This window comes from Amblyraja radiata, chromosome 23 (assembly GCF_010909765.2).
Source record: "Amblyraja radiata isolate CabotCenter1 chromosome 23, sAmbRad1.1.pri, whole genome shotgun sequence".
In the NCBI taxonomy this organism is placed as follows: domain Eukaryota; kingdom Metazoa; phylum Chordata; class Chondrichthyes; order Rajiformes; family Rajidae; genus Amblyraja; species Amblyraja radiata.
The window spans coordinates 7,280,842-7,303,720 of NC_045978.1; the positions used below are offsets into that span (position 1 = coordinate 7,280,842).

At 44.1% G+C, this 22,879-nt stretch overlaps 1 protein-coding gene across 1 annotated transcript in view; it reads right to left on the reverse strand.

The window, feature by feature from the left end:
• ada (adenosine deaminase) overlaps positions 1-22,879 on the reverse strand; it is a 37,086-nt gene that overhangs the window by 8,911 nt on the left and 5,296 nt on the right. Inside the window, exons 2-6 of the mRNA XM_033041483.1 lie at positions 22,507-22,568; positions 17,416-17,538; positions 11,429-11,572; positions 9,026-9,141; positions 6,246-6,370 (exon numbers count right to left, since the gene is read on the reverse strand). Coding sequence (XP_032897374.1) covers positions 6,246-6,370; positions 9,026-9,141; positions 11,429-11,572; positions 17,416-17,538; positions 22,507-22,568 — 570 coding nt within the window. The remainder of the gene's footprint in view (positions 1-6,245; positions 6,371-9,025; positions 9,142-11,428; positions 11,573-17,415; positions 17,539-22,506; positions 22,569-22,879) is intronic.

Below are 22,879 nucleotides of genomic sequence, written 5' to 3' on the forward strand. Positions count from 1 at the left end.
TATGCGAATAACCAGAACAGACCAGTAGATAGATGGCAGCTATTAATCAATAATATTGGTGCCCAAGAAGAGAAAGGTGACATGCTTCAATGACTACAGTGGCACTAAATGCAGTTCACCACAACTATCCAAAGATTGACAAAGTCCTCCAGTTGGGTGTGCCAGTTATGCCAGCCACTAAAATAGCCAAATATTATTCCCTTATCATGTATCTACACACTGTAAATGGATCGTTTGTAATCATATATTGTCTTTCTGCTGACTGGTTAGCACGCAACAAAAGCTTTTCACTGTACCTGACACGATTCAAGATTCAATTTAGTTGTCACATGCACCAATTAAGGCACAGTGAAATTTGAGTTACCAAGCAGCCATACTAAGTAAAAAGCAAAAATACATCACTGCACATAAAATTAAGTTTAACATAAACATCCACCACAGTGGAATCAACATTCCTCACTGTGATGGAAGGCAATACATTTCAGTCATCTTCCTCCTTTGTTCACCCGTGGTCGGGGCCTTTGAACGGGGGCCGCTGCTGACGGTCTGCTGTTCAAGCCCTCTCGTCGGGATGATCAAAACCCCGGCGTCGGGACGGATTAGAACACTCTGGAACTGCATGGAGCTCCCGAGTCGGCCGCTTCTTACCGGAAGCCGCTACTTCATGGTGTTAAAGTCCACAGGCCCCGTGGTTGGAGCTCCAACACTAGCGATCCTCGGCAAACGACCCCAGGCTCCGGGATGGTAAGATAACGGCTTGAAGCTCCGGGCCGGTCTCCAGGAAAGGCCGCACCACTCCACGTTGTAGGCCACAGGATGGGGGGGGGGGGGGGGGGGGGGGCGGAGAAAAATCGCATCGCCGTCGAAGTAAGTGAGTGAAAAAGGGTTTTCCCGATCCCCCCCCCACATAAAACATACAAAAAGACATTAAAACAAACATTCAAGACATACTTAAAATAATAAAAACAGAGAAGGGACAAGACAGACTTGTTGGTGAGGCAACCATTATGGGCCTAGTGGTGATTAACTAAACTAAACTTAAAATAAACTATACTAAACTTGCGAGCAGCAAGTTGGATGATTAGCTCAATAGCAGTGTCCCCTCCAGAGTAGTAAAAAGCTGCATCATGGCCTTGCATGATGTCAGAAACCAGTGTACTTTACAATGAAATGCTTTTAAATGTAGTCACTGGTATTCCAAGCAGAACATGAATAACCAGTTTTCTGTGGACAAAAGGAACTGCAGGTTTACAATGAAAAAAAGGCACAAAGTGTTGGAATGACGGGACGGTTCAGGCAGCATCTCTGCATCTCTGCATCTCTGGAGAACATGGATAGGTGGCGTTTCAGGTTGGGACCCCTGTTCAGATCAATTGTAGTAGGGAAAAGCTGGAAGGGAGGTGGTGGTGGGACAAAGCCTTGCAAGTGATAGGTGGATACAGGCATGGGGGAGTTGATGGACAGGTAGGTGGACAAAGGTCAGAGATGGGAAAAAGAGCAAATGTCATGAGATAACCTCGCCCGAACCTCCAGACTCAGGAACAGTTTTATCCCAAGAGCTATAGCGGCTCTGAACCGGCCCTAATGAGTGCCCCCCCACCCACCCCCTTTGGACAGTCTCCCTCAGATGGTCACGTCAATCAATTCAGCTTGTTTATTTATGTATTGTATTTATTTACCTTTCTTGTACATCAGTGGAGCTGCACACTAAATCTCGTTGCACTGACGTGCAATGACAATAAAATATATTATTATTATTATTATTATTATAAGGAGAGAAAATTGTAAAATATGAAGCCAGAAGAAGGGATATAGGCAAAAGAGGAAGGGGGAGGGGAGAAATTCATCAATTCAAGTACTATTTTGTCTTTTTGTTGTCTAATTTTCTGTGAAGCAACTTGGAAACCTATTTTGCATCGTCCGAAAAGAATAATGCAGATCTGTAAACATCTGGTTCATAATGTCATTCATGGAACAATTCATTCACTGGCAGAGTTGCTGCCTCTCAGCACCAGAGACCTCGGGTGCTGTCTGTGTGGACTTTATACGTTCTCCCTGTATCCTCATGGGTTTCCTCCGGGTGTTTGTGTAAGTAGGTTAATTGCTCCCAATGTGTAGGGAGTGGATACAAAAGTGGGGTAACATCGAACTAGATATGTTGTATGGGTGATTGATGGTCAGCATGGACTTGGTGGGCCGAAGGGCCTGTCTCCATGCTGTATCTTTCATTCAACTAATTTTTCTTATACCAATCATTTTATTTATGCCAGTTGTGATGCTCTGAGAAACTGTTTTATTTCTCCAAAACTAAAAAAAGTGATTAATCTTTGTCTGACCACTTTTTAGGAAGTGTCCCAAGCTGAATTGTTGCCTATCTTCCCCCAGAAAAATTGCACTACTACTACTACTACTGTATGTACGTATATATATTTATTGCTCATTATTCTATGTTTGCTCATCTGGGTGAGATGCTAACTGCATTTCGTTGTCTCTGTACTGTACAATGACAATAAAGATTGATTCTGAATCTGAATCTACCCATTCCCTCCATAGATGCTGCCTGAACTGCCGAGTTACTCCAGCACTTGGTGTTTTACTGGAGAACATAAGGATATTGTTTTCAATCAAAAGAGTTATAGTACATATATTTAGTTATAGAACAGGCCCTTCAGCCCACAATGCCTGTGCCAAACACAATACTCATGTAAACAGAAACATTTATAACTGGAAATTAAGAAGTTGTAGGGAAATTAATCAATTAGTATTTGTCCTCATGAAAGAAAAAGCACAAAACCAGTTGAATATATTACAATATCAAGGACCTGGTGAGAATAAAGAAGGCGACCCTGAAAGCCGATTAATCACAAGGACTTTAGGGCAGCACAGTGGTGCAGTGGTAGAGTTGCTGCCTTACAGCACCAGAGACCCTGGTTTGAACCTGACTGCGCATGCTGTCTGTACGGAGTTTGTACCTTCGCCCTGTGACTGCATGGCAGGGTAGATGTTGGAATCTATAATGAAGTATGTGATAACTGCACACCTTGAAAAGAATGTAGACACAAGGAACTGCAGATGCTGATTTACAAAAAAGACAAAGCACTGGAGTAACTCAGTGGGTCAAGCAGCTCTATGGAGAACATGGATAGGTGATATTTCGGGTCTGAAGTAGTCCCTATCCATTCCCGCCATCTGACACAATGTAAAGGTTTGTGCAGAGTTTAGATGGATTAAATGAAAAGAAAACTGCATTTGAGTACTTTGAAGATGCAATTCCGAAAGGAGATGGAGGAATTATTGGATGAACCTCCAGGGGTTTATGATGGGTCATTTGGAGATTCAAATATATATCTGCTGGTTTCACCTTGTCTATTAGTTGATTAGTAAGGATAGAGCACAGGGAATTGGGGTACTGTTCAGGCATTAGTAAAGAATTTGTTATTGGACAGAGAATAAAGATGGGGTATACTTTTCAATCTGGCAAGATATGGCCTTCATCAATCTTCATCAGAGTATTGAGTATCGAAGTTGGGAGGTCATGTTGCAGCTGTATATGACGTTGGTGAAACCGCATTTAGAATATTGTGTTCAATTCTGGGCACCATGTCACAGGAAAGATATTGTCAAGCTTGAAAGGGTTCAGAAAAGATTTACAAGGATGTTACCAGGACTAGAGGGTGTGAGCTACAGGGAGAGGTTGAGTAGGCTGGGTCTCTATTCCATGGAACGCAGAAGGATGAGGGTGGATTATATAGAGGTGTACTAAATCATGAGAGGAATAGATCAGGTAGATGCACAGAGTCTCTTGCCCATAGTAGGGGAATCGAGGACCAGAGGACATAGGTTCAAGGTGAAGGGGAAAAGATTCAATAGGAAACCGAGGGGTAACTTTTTCACACAAATGTATGAAACAAGCTGCCAGAGGAGGTAGTTGAGGCTAGGATTTTCCCATCGTTTAAGAGACAGTTAGACAGATACATGGATTGGACAGGTTTGGAGGGATATGGACCAAGAGCAGGCAAGTGGGCTGAAGGGCTTGTTTCCACACTGTATCACTCTATGACTCTATAAATTGCTCTGTTGGGAACTGGCATAGACCCAATAGGTCAAATGGTCTCGATGTGAAGTAAATAGTACATCGTAAGTAAGTCAGGCCTTGCACCGTCAGGAATATCCATCCATGACCCTTGTTCTATCTCGAGACACATTCATATTTGGAGTGGGATCACAAAGATTTCCATCAGGGAGTACTGCCAGAATGTATTTTAAATACTATGGTTTCCTTTTTGGCCAGTGCAAGGTCACAGCAAGTACACATAGACACTGATCCAGAAATAAACATTTGTGGCTTTCATTACCATGGGAGGTGGGATGGCTGAGGCAAGCCGATATCCATGGCTCCCGGCCTTCACACAGGCAAACGGTAGGAAGACAATTCAGACTTCATTGATCTGACCAAATGGGTATGCTTAAACACGGTGGATATTTTCTGCGCTACTGGGTGAGTCAACGTATAAAGGAGCAGTACGGAATGTGTTGTCAAGGTAATTAATAGCCGCACCAAGGCCACATCTACCAATGAGATAGAATTTGGATGGGCAGGAAAATAGCAAGACTTGCTTCCAATCTAACAATGACTACATGTATTGGGTTTAAAGGTCCAGTGGGTCATTTATAGTACAATCAAAGTTATAGTGCCAAGTAATATATGCCAGCGGCATAGCTAACCCCATAACACTATAATGATTCTGTAATTATTTATCCATAACTCATTATTGCAGCAAACTTTTGCCGAGTAGAACATAGCTAATCAACATTTGACTTTAATCAAACCTTCCCTGTACAACAGGTCAATGGATACACGATTACTCAACAAAGGAGTATCCCCACACAGTGATTAGTGTTGACTGAAAAGGGAGATTAGAAATGACATTATAGATCAACTATCAAAGGTTTATTCCAATACTAGCCAAATATCTCAGATCTTTCGTCATGGGATTTGTCACCGTTTTAATGACATGGCGTCAAGATGCAGTGATATTTTGCATGTTCTCTCTTTCTGGATTGTGAGTTGTTCTGGTCACCCCATCACAGGTAAGACGTTGAGACTTTGGAAGAGGGTGCATAAGAGGTTTACCAGAAGGCTGCTTGGATTAGAGGGCATTAGCTGTAAGGAGGTTGGGTACATTTGTATTGCTTTCTCTTGAGTGTTGGAGGCTGAGGGGAGATTCCATAGAAGTATAGAAAATTACATGTCGGTAGGGTAGGCAGTCCGATTTTTCTCATCCCTCGCCCCTCGTGTGTTCTTCAAGCCGCCTCTGCAGACAGGACACGTTGGTCACCGTGGGGCTCCCTGCCCTCTCCCCGTCATTTTGTCCGCTACTCCACTGCCGCCGCCTCTTCCTCCTCCCCCACAATCATAAGTGATAGGAGCAGAATTAGGCCATTCGGCCCATCAAGTCTACTCCGCCATTCAATCATGGCTGATCTATCTCTCCCTTCTAACCCCAATTCTCCTGCCTTCTCCCCATAGCCCCTGACACCAGTACTAATCGAGAATCTATCTCTGCCTTAAAAATATTCATTGACTTGGCCTCCACAGTCTTCTGTGGCAATGAATTCCACAGATTCACCAGCCTCTGACTAAAGAAATTCCTTCTCACCTCCTTCCTAAAGGTGGATGGAATGCTCCATCCTCCCAGGTGGAGCATGTTGGTGAGTCAATGGGAGGAGGAGAAGGTGGCGGAGAGGGGAAAAGAGGCCGAGTGGACAAAGTGATGGTAAAATGAGGTGGCGGGGGTGGGGGAGTGAAAGAGAGGGGAGGAAAAGGGGCCGAGTAATTAATTGATATGACAAAATAGCTGTGGAATTAACCAGATCTTGCCCATTTGACAAAATATAAATAGAGAGCGAGAGAGAGAGTGAGACTTTACCTTGCTCTAAACATTATTTATGTACCTGTACACTGTGGATGGCTCGATTGTAATCACGTACTGTATAGTCTTTCCGCTGACAGGTTAGCACGCAACAAATGCTTTTCGCTGTACCGCGGTACACATGACAATAAACTAAAACAAAGTGACTCATTCACTGAGTACAGGTGAATGAGGTGAGAGTGACCTGATTCGAGAAGTTCAAGAATTACATTTGTGTTACCATCCCCGACTTTTACAAAAGAATATTGAAATTTTAGCTCCAAACCAGTGCAGAGCTTCAAGATAACTCATCATGTGAACGGGAGCACCCACCATAAAAGCTTCACCGTGGCCCGAGTGGATATCGGCGCGGATTAACTCATCGCCTGCCAAATCCATGGCCACAACACCTTCATTGCAGTATTTCTTGCACAAGCGTACAATTTCAGCAGACCATCCTGAAAAGCAAACAAAAACACATGTTTGTCACTCTGAGGCGTACAGGTTTGTATGTTAATTGACTTATGTAAATTGTAAATTGATCCTAGTGTGCAGGATAGTGCTGGTGTACGGGCATCGCAGGTCGGCATGGATCAATGTCACGAGGGGCCTGTTTCCACACTCTCTCTCTCTCTAAAGGCTAATATATATAAAACAATGAAAACACCAGAACACAAAGTGTTTCAAATTCAGGGGGTCTTGGCAGCATCTATGGTGGGAATGGACATGCGATGCTTCGGGTCAGGATCCTTCTTCAAAGTTACTCCAGTACTTTGTAGGTAGACAAAACTGCTGGAGAAACTCAGCAGGTGAAACTCAGCATCTATGGAGTGAAGGAGTAGGTGACGTTTCAGGTCGAGACCTTTCTTCAGACAGTACTTTGGGTTTTGCTCACGATCCCAGCGTCTGCAGTCATTTTGGGGTCTCCAATATAAACACCAAAATAGATTTAAAGTGGCACAAAGTCCCAAAGGCCCTGCAACTGGATCTGGAAACAACAGTGGCGACACTGACAAGGGAAAGCAGTGGTAAAAACACAATGTGACAGATTTGGAGGGGACAAGACTGTGTCTTGAGGAAGAAAGATTCTAAGGAGAGTAAGAGGTGACCGTGGCTGACACAGGAAGTCAAGGACAGTATATAAAAATAAAAGAGAAGACATACTACATAGCAAAGATGAACAGGAAGCCAGAGGATTGGGTAACTCTTAAAGAACAATAGAGGGGAACTAAAAAGGCAATACAGGGAGAAAAGATGAATTACGAAGGTAAACTAGCCAAGCATATAAAGGAGGATAGTAAAAGCTTCTTTAGGTATGCGAGAAGGAAAAAAATAGTTAAGACAAATGTGGGTCCCTTGAAGACAGGAATAGGTGAATTTATTATGGGGAACAAGGAAATGGCAAACAAGTTTGAACTTGATGAGAGCGGCACGGTGGCGCAGCTGTAGAGTTGCTGCCTCACAGCGTCAGAGACCCGGGTTCGATCCTGACTACGGGTGCTGTCTGTATGGAGTTTGTACATTCTCCCCGTGACCGCGTGGGTTTTCTCCAAGATCTTCGGTTTCCTCCCACACTCCATAGATGTACAGGTTTGTAGGTTCATTGGCTTAGAATAAATGTAAAAAATTGTCCCTAGTGTATGTTGGACAGTGTTAGTGTGCGAGGATCGCTGGTCAGTGCGGACTCGTGGGCCGAAGGGCCTGTTTCTGCGCTGTATATCCAATCTAAGAAAATATAACGTAACTAAACCTGAAAACTACGTTGGCACGAGAAACGTGGCGATTCTGTGTGCACCACGTTTCTGGTGACACAGAAGAAAGCTACTCAATTGTTGCATTCATTTGATTGTACTTATGATTTTACTGGATTGTATGCAGAACAAAGCATTATAATGTATCTAGTTACATGTCGCATGTCGCAGCGGCCTCTGCAGTCCGTCTGTCGTTTTTTTATTTTTTGTCTCGTTTGTATGTAGTTTTTATTTATTTTTTAAACTGGGTATGTGTGTGGGGGGCGGGGGGGGGTGGGGTGTGGGGGTGGGGAAACATTTTAAAATCTTTCCCCTGCACGGAGAACCCGACCTTTTCTCTGTCGGGTCTCCGTTGTCGTTGGGGCCGAGCACCGTGGAGCGGCCTCCAACCGGAACGACCTGGGGCTCCAGTCGCGGAGCTGCGGACTTACCCACCATCGTGCAGCTGGCCGAGCAGGCGGGAGGAGCTGTGGTGGCGCGCTGCTGCGGCCCGACCCAGGAGATTCGGGGGCTCCAGCCGCCGGCCCGGTGGATGGTGACACCGGGAGCCCGCGGGTCCCTGCTGGGAGACCGCTTTTCGGGGCTTCCGCAACGGCGACTTCTCCCGCCCGAGTTGCGGGGTTGAGGATGGCCTGGAGCGGGGCCTTACATCGCCCGGCGCGGCTTTAAATGGCCGCGGGACTTGTTAGCGCACGCCGTGGGCTCCAACACCAAGACCCGGAGCGCGGCCTTGCATTACCCGGCGCGGCGCGGCTTTATAATTGCCGCAGGACTTATTTACCATCGCCCGCCGGGGCTTTGACTCTGACATCGGGAGGAGAACGAGGAGTGCAGGGGAGAGATAAGACTTTGCCTTCCATCACAGTGAGGAGGAGATACACTGTGATGGATGTTCGTGTAAATTGTGTTGTGTCTTGGTTCTTCTTCTTGTTTGTATGACTGCAGAAACCAAATTTCGTTTGAACCTCTGGGTTCAAATGACAACAAATAAATTGTATTGTATTGTATTGTATGTGACAATAAATTAATTACTACTTCCTCAAATACTTCAGTTATCAAAGGTACACAAAAATGCTGGAGAAACTCAGCGGGTGCAGCAGCATCTATGGAGCGAAGGAAATAGGCAACGGTTCGGGCCAAAACGTTGCCTATTTCCTTCGCTGCATAGATGCTGCTGCACCCGCTGAGTTTCTCCAGCATTTTTGTGTACCTTCGATTTTCCAGCATCTGCAGTTCCTTCTTAAACACTTCAGTTATCAATACTGACAAATTTCAGACATGTCCAAAGTAGGTAAAATGTATGTTTTTTTTAAATGTGGATAAAAGTACAAAACTCTATTTGTTTCAGTTATAACATATTACCTGGCATGTGACGCATGCAGCAAAGAATGGATCTCACTTTAACTTTAAAATCCTTTTCTCCTTCCTTGAAGCCCATATTGACAAGGTGGACCACTTCATCAGGACTTAAGTCTCCTCTACATACAGAAGGAAACACAAGTTTACTGGATGTGAAGGCCAGAGGCAGATTGATTGGACTTCAATGTTATATCTTGCATTGAATGCTGTACCCTTTATCGATGCACTGCGGACGGGTTGAATATATTCACGTGAAATCATATCTCTGACTGGATAGCATGCAAACACGCTCGATACACATGAATAAACTAAATGAATAAAAACGCAGATTCGATCCAGACCACGGGTGCTGTCTGTACAGAGTTTGTACGTTTTCCCTGTGACGGCGTGGGTTTTTTCCAGGTGCTCTGGTTTCCTCCCACAGTCCAAAGAAATGCAACTTTGTAGGTTAATCGGCTTTGGCAAGTTGTAAAATTGTCCCTAGTGTGTCGGATAGTGCTACTGTACGGGGTGATCGTTGGTCGGCATGGACTCAGTGGGCTGAAGGGCCTGTTTCCACGCTGTATCGCTAAAGTCTAACATACAAAACAAAACATAGAAACATAGAAAATAGATGCAGGAGTAGGCCATTCGGCCCTTCGAGCCTGCACCGCCATTCAATATGATCATGGCTGATCATCCAACTCAGTATCCCGTACCTGCCTTCTCTCCATACCCTCTGATCCCCTTAGCCACAAGGGCCACATCTAACTCCCTCTTAAATATAGCCAATGAACTGGCCTCGACTACCCTCTGTGGCAGGGAGTTGCAGAGATTCACCACTCTCTGTGTGAAAAAAGTTCTTCTCATCTCGGTTTTAAAGGATTTCCCCCTTATCCTTAAGCTGTGACCCCTTGTCCTGGACCTGCCTTCTCTCCATATCCCCTGATCCCTTTAGCCACAAGGGCCACATCTAAAAGAAAATGAAAGATCAAATCATTTCTTCCCAACTTTTTTTCCGACACCTGTTATTTCTATTTCTGCATCGAATTTGACATTTGATTCGCGCCCCGTTTCAACCTGGTGTGAAAAAGAGGGTAGTCAGTGGAAAGTTAAAAAAAAAAAAAAGCAGATGCTGCAAATCGGAAATAAAAATAGAAAATGCTAGAAATACACAGCAGGTTGGGAGGCATCAATGGAAACAGTTACATTAACAGTCCTTCCATTGGGACTGCATAGTGATAAATGATGATCAATTCTGGGCTAAAGGGCAGAGGAAAATTATCAATAGACATTTCAAAAGGGGGAGTATAGGTCAGAAGAGAAAAGAGTGTGATTCATAAGATCATAAGCGATAGGAGCAGAATTAGGCCATTTAACCCATCATGTCTACTCCGCCATTCAATCATGGCTGATCTGTCTCTCCCTACTAACCCCATTCTCCTGCCTTCTGCCCTCTCTCATACAGGATGCTTACATCAGAATTATGAATGAGCTACTCCGTGTACATGATCACCAGGGGAATAGAGAGGGTAGATGCACAGAGTCTTTTACCCAGAGTCGGGGAATCAAGGACCAGAGGACATAGGTTTAAGGTGAGAGGAGAAGATTTAATGGGAATCTGAGGGGCACATTTTAACACCGAGGGTGGTGGGTATATGGAATGAGCTGCTGGAGAAGGTAGTTGAGGCAGGAATGATAACAAGATTTTGAAGACATTTGGATAAGGTACATGAATATTAAAGGTTTAGTGGGATATGGGCCAAACATGGGCTGTTTGGACGAGTGTAGTTGAGGCATCTTGGTCGGCATAGAGAAAATGAACCAACTTCTATGCTGCAAGACTATGACTCCAACTGGTAATGAGAAATGAAGTCAGGCAAGAGGATACTGGAATAATACTGTCCGAAACTTATGCAATTGTTAATTTGTTTGTGTAACTTTTTTAAAAACTATTCCATGCTGCAACATTCTTTATATTATTCCTACATTAAATAAATCACACACGTGTAACTATCTTCAAATGCATTTCAAAATGTAAACACTTCAATATGCATTTCAATTCTGCTCTCATTCAATGTCCTTTCATCGCTGCTTTCTTTTTGGTTTCGCCTCCCCCGTAATGGGAATGATGTTGTTACTCTAGTCCCATCTTGATGCAGAGCCACATGGTTTGTGGGAGAAATAAGTTAAATCCCCAAAGGTACATATTTTATGCTTTTGACAGTGATTTATTGTTATACAAAATTCCTGTGCAATTTAGCCATCAGTGGGGAACCAGAGAAAGCATCGCTTAAAGATAATAACAGTAGTTACGTTTCCTGCCAACTATACAGTATTTCTGTAATAATTCTTACAAAAACAATAATCCCTTAAAAAAAAAAAAAAAATCTGCTTTTTCTCAAAGACTTTGCTCGGATTACTTACGGTTTTTGGTTCCAAGGAATAGGATCAACATTGCAGTTGGCCATGTAATGTGGACAGTATCTTGCTTCAAGATATATAATGCCTTCTTTTGCTTTCATTTCCACAAGCTCGTAAGCTATTCTTTTCACAGCTTCCCGGTCTCCACTGAACGCGGGGGGGGGGGAAAGTAACAGTTACTCTCAGTGTTAAAACAACCAGACTTTCCAAGCCGCTGAGGAATGTTTCACCCGACGCCGGAGTTCCATCTTCACGGCAATAGGGCCCTGAAAATTATCGGACTGGCTGCAAGGCCACAAATAGGCCCCGACCTCGGGTGTTTCACAGAGGAAGAGGACTTAACTTTCTGGTGCCTTTCCCCACAGTGGAAATTTTTGATTCTGCTGTGGGGGGACGTTTGTGTTGAATTCTATAATGTGTTGTGTCAATATTTTTATTTTTTTAACCTTTTTCTATGGTTTGTATGGATACTTATTATTTATCTTATGTAAAGCACTTTGGTGTCAATGCGAGTTGACTTAAAACGTGCTATATAAATAAAACTTACTTACTTACTTACTAGAGTCTTGCACACTTGAAGACTGACGTGTAAATCAAATAGTACTTACATAGTTGAGGTGCTGTTCAAGTAATTTTTGAAAATAATAATGGTCACTAGACAACAAATAGTAATGTCGTAGCAGGAAACTATGATAAAAAGTTGAACAAAAGCAGCACAGTGGCACAACTGCTGCCTCACAGCGCCAGAGACCCAGGTTCAATCCCGACCTCAGGTGCTGTCTGCGTCGAGTTTGCACATTTTCCCCATGACTGCATGGTTTTCCACGAGGTGCTCCGGTTTTCTCCCACTTCCCATAGACGCACGGGTTTGTCAGTTAATTGGCCTCGGTAAAAAATGTAAATCGTCCCTAGTGTGTAGGGTAGTGCTAGCGTGTAGGTGTGAAAGTGGGAATTAGTGTGATAGTGAGCCATGGTCGGTATGGTCTCGGTGGGCCGAAGGGCCTGTTTCCATGCTGTAATTCTAAACTGACAAAAGTATCTCCTGCACTCTCAGTATATGATGAGCAACTTAAAAAAAAAAAAAACTTTGAGGACAAATTGGATGAGAATATTATTGGCAAGGCTCGCTGTCATTGTTCATCCCTAATTTACTGGAAAAGATGGTTGTAATCTGTCTTTTGAAGTTGCTACAGTCCTTCCAGCGAAGGTACCATTGTAGTACAGTAGTTAGGAACTGAGAGCAGTCACTCCCAGGGGAGAGGATTCAGTTTTGGTTTATTGTTATTGCCATGTGGATCGAAGTACAGTGAAAAGATTTGTTTCGCATTCGATCCAGTGAGATCAGATAATACCAAACACAGTGATATTGGCAACAACAATCCTGGATTGTGCTGCATTAACAAGACATTAGATGTCGGAGATGGTTTACAGAAAATTTCAGGTGTTTAAATCAAATAACCCTGGAAGAGCTGGGGGGAGGTGAGGTGGGGGGGAGGTGAGGTGGGGGGGAGGGAGGGGAGGGGAGAGTGAGGGGGGGGGGGGGGGGGGGGGGGGAGGGGTGAGAATCCAAGAAGATGCCTAATCAAAGTGCCGAAAATTGTGATGGAACATTTCACCTTGAGACCTTAACTTGGTGCCATTACTCAGCAATAAAAATAGGTGACATTTTGCAACATGAGCAGCAACAGAAAATACTTGGCAGCAAAACTTGAAGATGATTCTTGCCCTCTAATGGCAAGCTATGGTTAGAATGAGAGTGGACGGAATCCAAAACCTTGGAGCCGTATGCAGGGCATGAGCATCTTATGTGTTATTATAGAAACATAGAAACATAGAAATTAGGTGCAGGAGTAGGCCATTCGGCCCTTCGAGCCTGCACCGCCATTCAATATGATCATGGCTGATCATCCAACTCAGTATCCCGTACCTGCCTTCTCTCCATACCCTCTGATCCCCTTAGCCACAAGGGCCATATCTAACTCCCTCTTAAATATAGCCAATGAACTGGCCTCGACAACCCTCTGTGGCAGAGAGTTCCAGAGATTCACCACTCTCTGTGTGAAAAAAGTTCTTCTCATCTCGGTTTTAAAGGATTTCCCCCTTATCCTTAAGCTGTGACCCCTTGTCCTGGACTTCCCCAACATCGGGAGCAATCTTCCTGCATCTAGCCTCCAACCCCTTAAGAATTTTGTAAGTTTCTATAAGATCCCCTCTCAATCTCCTAAATTCTAGAGAGTATCTTATGAATGATACAGTAATCATTCATATATCAAGTCATCAATACAGTAAACCCTTGTTGCAATGAACTATTGGGGGGGGGGGGGGGGGGGGGGGGGAGTCTGTTACTGCCGATTGTCCGCTATAACAGAGTAAGGGATTATCATTGTGTAAGTGTCAGAAACAAACAAACTGCAGTTGCTGGTCAATGCACAACGGGTCAGGCAGCATCTCTGGAGGACATGGATAAATGAGACCCTTCTTCGGACTCTCTGTCCAGAACTGCACCTGGAATTGGTGCAAGTTTAGTTTAGAGATGCAACGCGGAAACAGACCCTTCGGCCCACCGAGTCTGTGCCGACCAGTGATCCCCGCACATTAACACTATCCTACACACACTGGGGACAATTTTACACAGACCAAGTATACAAACCCAAGCGAATTAAGCTACAAATCTGTACGTCTTTGGAGTGTGGGAGGAAAGCGAAGATCTCGGAGGAAACCCACACGGTCACGGGAAGAAAATCCAAACTCCAAACAGATAGCACCCGTAGTTGGGGGGGGGGGGGGAAGATGCGCGGCTCGGCGGAGTCATGGACATGGGTTACGGAGTGTGACAGTACTGTTCTCCAGTGAAACTGGCAATGTTTCACAAGCAGTGCCCTTGCTTTTTGCCTCTCGCCCAGCTGTGCCTGAATGCCTGAATGTTACTGCTTGTCACAAGCGACAGGAAGTTCCCTTCCTGTAACTGGAAGACGAGCACTAAAAGAAATATCTCCAGTTTCCCCCTCCCTGACTCTCAGTCTGTAGAAGGGGGTCCATACAAAATGTCATTTGTTCCTTTTCTCCAGAGATGCTGCCTGGTGTAACACAGTGAACCAGGCAGCCTCTCTGGAGAAAATGAATAGGTGACGTTTTAGGTCTGAGGAAGTGTCTCAACCCGATACGTCACCTATTCCTTTTCCCCAGAGATGCTGCCTGACCCGCTGAAGTTACTCCAGCATTTTGTGTCTATCGTCGGTGTAAACCAGCATCTGCAGTTCCTTCCTCCACAGATATGTGCAGGGCGAGGACACGGGATCAGCATCTGTGGATTTGGACTAATAACGCAGCGTCAGCTATTTTCGTTTGTGCTCATCTTCCAGTTACTGGAAGGGAAACCCCTGTCGCTGGTGACAACAAGCTCTTGCCCAAGAAAGGAGTGGTTCCGACTGGAACATAAGTGTCTGCACTCTGGCAGAGCTGGGCGAGAGGCATAAACCATGGGCACTGCCTGTGAAACATCGCCTGGTACTCTTGAGAACAGTACTGTCACACTCCGCAAAGCCAGTGACATTAGAACATGGAACAGTACAGCACGAGAACAGGCCCTTCGGCCCACAATGTCTGTGCTGAACATGATTTATTGATGCAAGATAACCCATATCCCTCCATCCCCCCATGTAGGAAGGAACTGCAGATGCTGTTTTACACCAAAGATGGACACAAATGCTGGAGTAACTCAGCGGGTCAAGCAGCCGCTCTGTAGAAAAGGAATAGGTGACGTATCGGGTTGAGTGAGACACCTCTTCAGACCCAAAATGTCACCTTATCCTTTTCACCAGAGAGGCTGCTTGGCTCCATTGAGTTACTCCAACTTTGTGTCTCCCTCCCCTCCATATCCACGTGTCTATTTAAAAGTGTTTTAATTCTCACCAACGTATCTGCTTCAACCACCACCACCCCCCAGCTGTACATTCCAGGCACTCACCACCTGTGCATGAAACCTGCTCCGCACATTTCCGTTAAACTTTGGCCCCTCTCACCACATTCTCGTGACACTGGGCAGGACCAACCAGGCACTGTTGATCTGCAGCAACATTCCCACGGGTTCTGCCTCAGCAGACTTCACCCATGCCCGCTGGGACTATATCAACGAGAGATCTCTCCCTCGAGAGATGCAGCCTCGGAGACTTGTTTCACCTCTTGGCCAATTGCAGAGGCAAGGAGAAAAAAAAACTATCAGAGGTTCTTATGTAAACACGAAGGCGCTGGTACGCAATCGCAATAAATAAAAAATTAAGCTACATTTATCTACAAGGTTTTTCCAACAATATACCCTTTGAGGAAGGGATCTGACCCGAAACACCATCTATTCCTTTTCTCCAGAAATGCTGCCTGTCCCGCTGAGTTACTCCTGCACTTTGTGTCTATCTTCGATGTAAACCAACATCTGCAGTTCCTTCTTGCAGTCACAATATAACCTTCCTCCTGCTTTGATTTTGTGACGAATAGACTTCTAATTTAATAAACTAATAATTAAAAAGTATAAAATCAACACAAATGTACACAGATAGGAGAGGTTTGGATGGATACGAGCCAATTACAGGAAGGTGGGACAAGTGTAGATGGGACTTGTTAGACGGTGTAGGCAAGTTGGGCCAAAGGGCCCGTTTCCACACTGTAAGACTATGACAAAATTAAACATAAATCTGGTTTTTAAACTTTTTAAGAGATGTCGGTAAACCATCATAAAACAGCACTGGCTCTAATCCTTGGTCTTTTCCCTTCCTGGGGCCAAAATATTAGCTGAGGTTGTGGGGCATCAGACATAATGTCTTTGTCCTTACACTTTAAGCCTGATGGCTTTGTTGTTGAGCCTGTAACACCAGTCGTGGATACCTTTCCAAAGAATCACAAAAATAAGTGGTGGAATATTGTGTTGGGGGAACGGGCCCCCCATGTTGGGGAATGGGTGAGTGGTGGAATATTGCGTTGGGGAATGGGTTGCATTGGGGGACCAGGCCTCCCATGGGGGCTACGAGCGAGTGGTGGAATATTGCATTGGGGAACAGGTAGCGTCCGAGGACCAGGCCTCCCATGTGACAGGGACCCAACGGGTCCCGCTTGGTCCAGTAGCTAATAGAAACACACCCATATTAACGTTCACAAGTTATCAGAGTAGAATTGGGCCATTCGGCCCATCAAGTCCACTCCACCATTCAATCCTGACTAATCTGTCTCCTAATCCCATTTCCCTGCCTTCTCCCCATAACCCTTGACACCCGTTCTAATCCTGAATTTTGTCTGTCACTGCCTTCAAAATATCCACTGACTTGGCCTCCACAGCCCTCTGTGGCAACAAATTCTACAGATTAACTATCTTCTGACTAAACACACCATGATCACAAGCTAAAATGCACCAACAGGAATTGACATGAGTGAGCCGTGGAGCGAAGAATTAAAGTTGCGATAATGGGGCAGATGCATTTCAAGGCAAATACACTCCTCTATGCAGGATCCAGTTTACTCATTATGTGGGCATATGAATGAATTTTGTGTACTCAGTGATGATTGATTAGAAGTGGTGCCTCTGATTTCTAAAGTGGAGTCATGAGTCCAGATAACATGAAATAACCTGGTCAACATGGATATGGATTTCAACCGTAAACTTCACTTAACAGGTGGCTCAAATAGAGCAATTCAAACATCCGTAGTGCAAAGTCTAACATTTAAAAAATCACATACGTTCAGCACTGCAAGCTTCTTCTGACTGAGAGTCCGAGGGAGACTAGAGATATGTGAAAGGGTAAGGTGCGAAAATGACAGATCATAGCAGACGATGATCAAGGGGGAAGTGAGGGAGGGGGCACAGAGGGAGGGGGCACACAGGGATAGGGTGAGTGGTGGAAATGGGTTAAGTTGGGGGAACGGGTGAGTGGTGGAATATTGCATTGGGAGAACAAGGCCAAACGGGTCCCACTTGGTCTCGTATTATTTAAAGCTTCACTTACGCAATTGTTGGCATGTAATAATTGAATCTTGAAAGGAACTGAGTGAGATCAAGGGGTTCTTCATATCCAATGTAGTTCGAAAGTCCTTCCGCAGTGTCTGCTGGCAGTTTAATTCCACGTTTTCTAAAGAGACAATAGGGACAATTACCCCCAAATGGTTGCGAGAGTGCCATAATATTCTTTATTATACATTACATAAGTCCAATAATGATAATGCAAAACATGTTATAGAGAGTTAACAATGTTTGAAAAAAAATGTAACAACGCCAAAAAGACATTTGGACATAGATAGGAAAGGTTTAGAGGGTTATGGACCAAGAGCAGATAGGTGATTTTGAGTTTAGTTTATTGTCACACGTACAGAGGTACAGTGTAAAGCTTTTGTTGAAATGTGAAAAGTTTTCAGCCTGAAGAAGTCTAGGACCCGGAAGGTCACCTAACCCTTTTTCTCTCGAGATGCTGTCCGACCTGCTGAGTTACTTCATGTCTATCTCCACTCTGTAGACATACTGGTAATGGCTTGATGGGCAAAAGTGGACCCAAAGCAAGTGAGGTAAATGGGAACGATGGAATTAGTTGCGTTAGACTTGTACAGTCAAGTTTGTACAGATTGACAATGCAGCGTGGCCTAACAGACAAAATTCATCAAATTGTGGCCCGCCATTTCATTGTTTGCTGCCCCTCATATTTTGAATCAGAAGATGTACAGGAGCCATCTGTTCTGCAAACAAAAATTCCCAATCTCAGCACATGATCTGTGACCTGCTTATCAACGCATAAATATCACAGGCAGCAAAATGTGAAATATTCAACCACGCCCAACTGTGAAAATGATTCATGCCTTTTGCTGGTATCTTTGGGGTTGATATGTTGTATAGGTTATAGTACAGGTGTCAGGGGTTATGGGGAGATAGCAGGAGAATGGAGTTGAGGGGGAAAGATAGATCAGCCATGATTGAATGGCGGAATCGACTTGATGGGCTGAATGGCCTAATTCTGTCAATTCTTAACATTTTGAAAAATAGCCGGTGACCTAGCTGAAGCCTCGACTACACGGAGAGCACTCTCGACCATGAAGGAGAGTGACGAAGACCTCCTACGACCTCGTGACGACCTTGCCGCAACTATGGGTCACGGGCAAACTCGCCAGAGGTCGCCCAAGTGGGACAGGGGCTTAAAACATCAGAGTTATTTCTAACCACACCTGCAGTAACAATCGGTGCAGGTATTCTATTTTTAAACTGCATGTGTGCACAGCCATACTCTTTCAATGTCATTGAATATTCTTTAGATTATTTCCCCGCCGTGTTAGATTCAGTCATCGTCCCAGGAATTCAAAATTAATGCATTTTATATTTTATATAAAAACACATTTTAAATGATATTCAATTCAAATGAACAGATGGTTTGCAGCGGAGAAATAACACTTGAAGAACTCAATGGGTTGACCAATGTCTGTAGTGACCAGGGGAGGAATGGTGGGCATTTCAGGATGAGACCCTACATCAGAACGGTATTGTCTGATTTATCTCTACTTCATTGCAAACATTTGCATTTGTCTCTGGAACTGGTGCGCAACAATGCTGAGAACTATATATGCCACACTCTGTACCTTCCCCTCACTCCATCTATTGAAATTGAGTTTGACTTGATTGTATTTGTGCATAATATTATCTGACTTTTTTTTGTATTTGATTTGATTTAATTTGTAATGACTCGATTGTATTCGTGTATATTATTTGACTTGACTGTATTTGTGTATAATACTGTTTGGTTGAATAGCAAACAAAAAAGCTTTTCACTGTACCTCGTTGCACATGACCATAAACCAGAATAATTAGCGAGGTACAGCGAAAAGTTTTGTTTTGCATGCGATCCAAACAGATCAGATCTGCCATACGTAAATGCAATCAAGTCAAACTCAAGTACAATAGATGGAGCAAAGAGGAAGCTACAGAGAGCAGAATAGATTTCTCAATGTTGTAATGCATCAGTTCCATAACGTCCCATCCCACAATGGGGTAGAGGTGAATCGGACAAACAATAATAAACCCAATGTGGAGAGTGAAAGAAGGGTGGGACAAAGATAGAAGACTAGTGGGAGAACTGGGAAGGGGGGAGGGGATAGAGAGAGAGCAAGGGCTATCTGAAGTTAGATAAGTCAATGTTCATACCGCTGGGGTGTAAGTTACCCAAGCGAAACACGAGGTGCTGTTCCTCCAATTTGCGGTGGGCCTCGCTCTGACAATGGAGGAGGCCCAGGACAGAAAGGTCAGATTGGGAATGGGAGGGGGATTTGAAGTGTTGAGCCACTGGGAGATCAGGTAAGTTAAGACGGACTGAGCGGAGGTGTTCAGCGAAACGAGCACCGAGCCTGCGCTTGGTCTCGCCAAGGAACTACAGATGCTGGTTTACTCCAAAGATAGGCATAAAATGCTGGAGTAACTCAGTGCGTCAGGCAACATCTCTGGAGAAAAGGAATAGGTGATGTTTTGTGTAGAGACCTTTCTTCAGACTGATGAAGAGTCTCTACCCGAAACGTCATCTATTCCCTTTGCCCCATTGATGGCTGCCTGACCCCCCTGAGTTACTCCAGCATTTCGTGTCGAAAAGTGGAGAGGGAAGATAGCAGCATAAAGAGAGTAGGGGCAGATGAGGCAGAGACCAGTAGGTGGCCCAAGGAGGTGGGAGGGGGGGTGGGGAATGAGGGGGAAGAATGATGGGCAGATAAAGCAAGATGAGAGAGGGGGGGGGGGAGTGTGGGCTGACATTGGGCAACAGAGCCAGGATGATGAAGAGTAAGACACAAAGCTATTGATCTAGAGTGTAGGAAGTGTGTAAATATTTTTTGGAAGGAGTGGCCTTTCATAGGTTTTACGGATGCAAATCAAAATGATGATAAAGATATACTGTATACAAGTTGCCACAGGTTGCCTAACTGAGACAAATGCAAATGAATGATCAAATGTTGCCGAGTAATATTTGCCGTCATCAATGGAACATTACGAGACAAAAACTACATTTAAGCAAATGGCTGTAGGAAAGCAGAGGAAAGTAATTCTCGGTTTTATAGGGCGGGTTATTTTGAGCGTTGCAAGACTCAATTTTAAGCTGAAACCTAATCACCAAAATGGATTGGGTGCTGTTCCCAGGTATAGTGCCGTTCTACAAATTCGATTTGGTTGCTTTGAGGTCAGAGGACAGACACCAAGTGATGGAAATATACATTTTGATATGACTTATTAAAAAAAAAAAAAAAATCTTTGTTACTTCCGATGTTACTGATGCCAAAGTAGTCCTTAGGCCGAGAAATGATCCTGCGTCAGGGTCAATAATTGTTAACTAGAGGTACGAGACTGTGGAATCAGCAGTGTTCATCAACCTTTTCCGAAAATGAACTCAGAGATGATTGGGTTAACATATAATCAGCTTTTGACGACACTGGATCTGTACTCGCTGGAGTTTATAGAAGGATGAGAAGGGGCCTTATTGAAACTTACTGAATAGTGAAAGGCCTAGGTAGAGTGAATGTGGAGAGGATGTTTCCACTAGTGGGAGAGTCTAGGAGCAGAGGCCATCGCTTCAGAATAAAAGGACGTGCCTTTTGAAAGGAGATGAGGAGGAATATCTTTAGTCAGAGAGTGGTGAATCTGTGGAATTAATTGCCACAGTCGGCAGTGGAGGCCAAGACAAAGGATATTTTTAAGGCAATGATTGACAGATTCTTTATATGTACGGTGTCAGGGGTTATGGGGGGGAAACAGGAGAATGGTGTTGAGCGGGGAAAATGATTGAATGGCGTAGATATGATGGGCCAAATAGCCCAATTCTGCTTCCATAACTTATGAACTTACCGTTCAGAAAAATTCAGGGCACTTAAATGCTGACATGGAATGCAATTTGACTTGGTGATTCAACTATAGATTTTAAACTATGACAGAGTTGCTGCCTCACAGCGCTAGAGGCCCGGGTTCGATCCCGACAACGTGTGCTGTCTGTACAGAGTTCGTTAGTTCTCCATGTGACCATGTAGGATTTCTCCGAAAGTCCCAGTTTCCTCCCACACTCCAAAGCCATGCAGGTTTGTCAATAAAATAACTGTGCATCAATTGTAAATAAATGATTTGGTGGACAAATTTGCATGAGCTGATTGTTTCCGACAAAAGAAACAAAATAAACCAGAAAATCAACTTTATTTTGGATCTTGCCTGTTGGTCTTCCAGAAGATACTTGCCATAGCTTTGCACAAAAGATTATTGGGAAAATTGAGCACACAAAACTAGAAACTTTATTCCCTTCCATCACAGTGAGGAATGTGGGGGAGCCAAATGTGGTGGATTTTTATGTTAGTTGTGTGCCTTGTTGCTTTTTTTCTGGAATGATTGCATGATAAATTAAATTTCACTGCACCTTAAATGGTTCATGTGACAACAAAGAATTATTGATCTATTGACAATGATTGGTAACGGAGGTTGAGATGAGGAGGTTATATCCGGATTAGCAGCATATAACAAACTTAATTTCCTAACATCTGCAATTGTTCCACAGATTTTCATCACTGCCAAAATGCAATTGCATTGGGTGGTGGCTGCTAGAGCTGCTGACTCACTGCACCATAGATCGGTGTTCCATCCCAACTACGGGCACTGCCTTGTGGAGTTTGTACATTCTCCTTGTTCTCTGGTTTCCTCCCACACTCCAGAGACATACAGGTTTGTAGGTTAATTGGCTTGGTAAAATTGTAAATTGTCCCTAGTGTGTGTACGACAGTGCTAGTGTACAGGGATCGATGTTCCGTGCGGTCTCTGGGGGCCAAAGGGCGTGTTTCCGTGCTGTATTTCGAAACTAGACTGGAGTGATGAATGTCAAAAATTGTAAACTGCACAGCACTTGCTCCGTAACACTGTTGATGTGCAGTTGAGAGAAGGAAGCAAGAAAGATAAATGAACCGTGGATGGGTCTGAACACCAACAAAAAACAGATGTAAAGCCATTAACTCCAAACATTTACTTAATATTTACTAACCAGATGGTGTACATAAACAATGGGAATTAGAGGTAAAATACAATGGCAAATAACATATCAACTTACTTGGCAAAGTACAAAATGGTTTCAGGTTTTATAGCCCCGTCAAGGTGAAGATGGAGTTCTATCTGTAATGAAGAGACGAGAAAATTATTTGTTTGTTATGCAATTCCCGTACAATTCTATTAAGCATGAAACTGGGTAATGGTTGTGCATCCAAAAGTTATTGGCAGAAGGGGACCATTCAAGTTAGTGAGAGTGGAAAGTAAAGTGGTCGTTGGAGGGAGGATTAGAGTAAGACGGATGGCACAATGGGCTAAGTGTTCGGCTGGCAACCGGAAGGTAGCCGGTTCGAATCCCGCTTGGAGTGCATACTGTCGTTGTGTCCTTGGGCAAGACACTTCACCCACCTTTGCCTGTGTGTGAATGTGTGTGAATG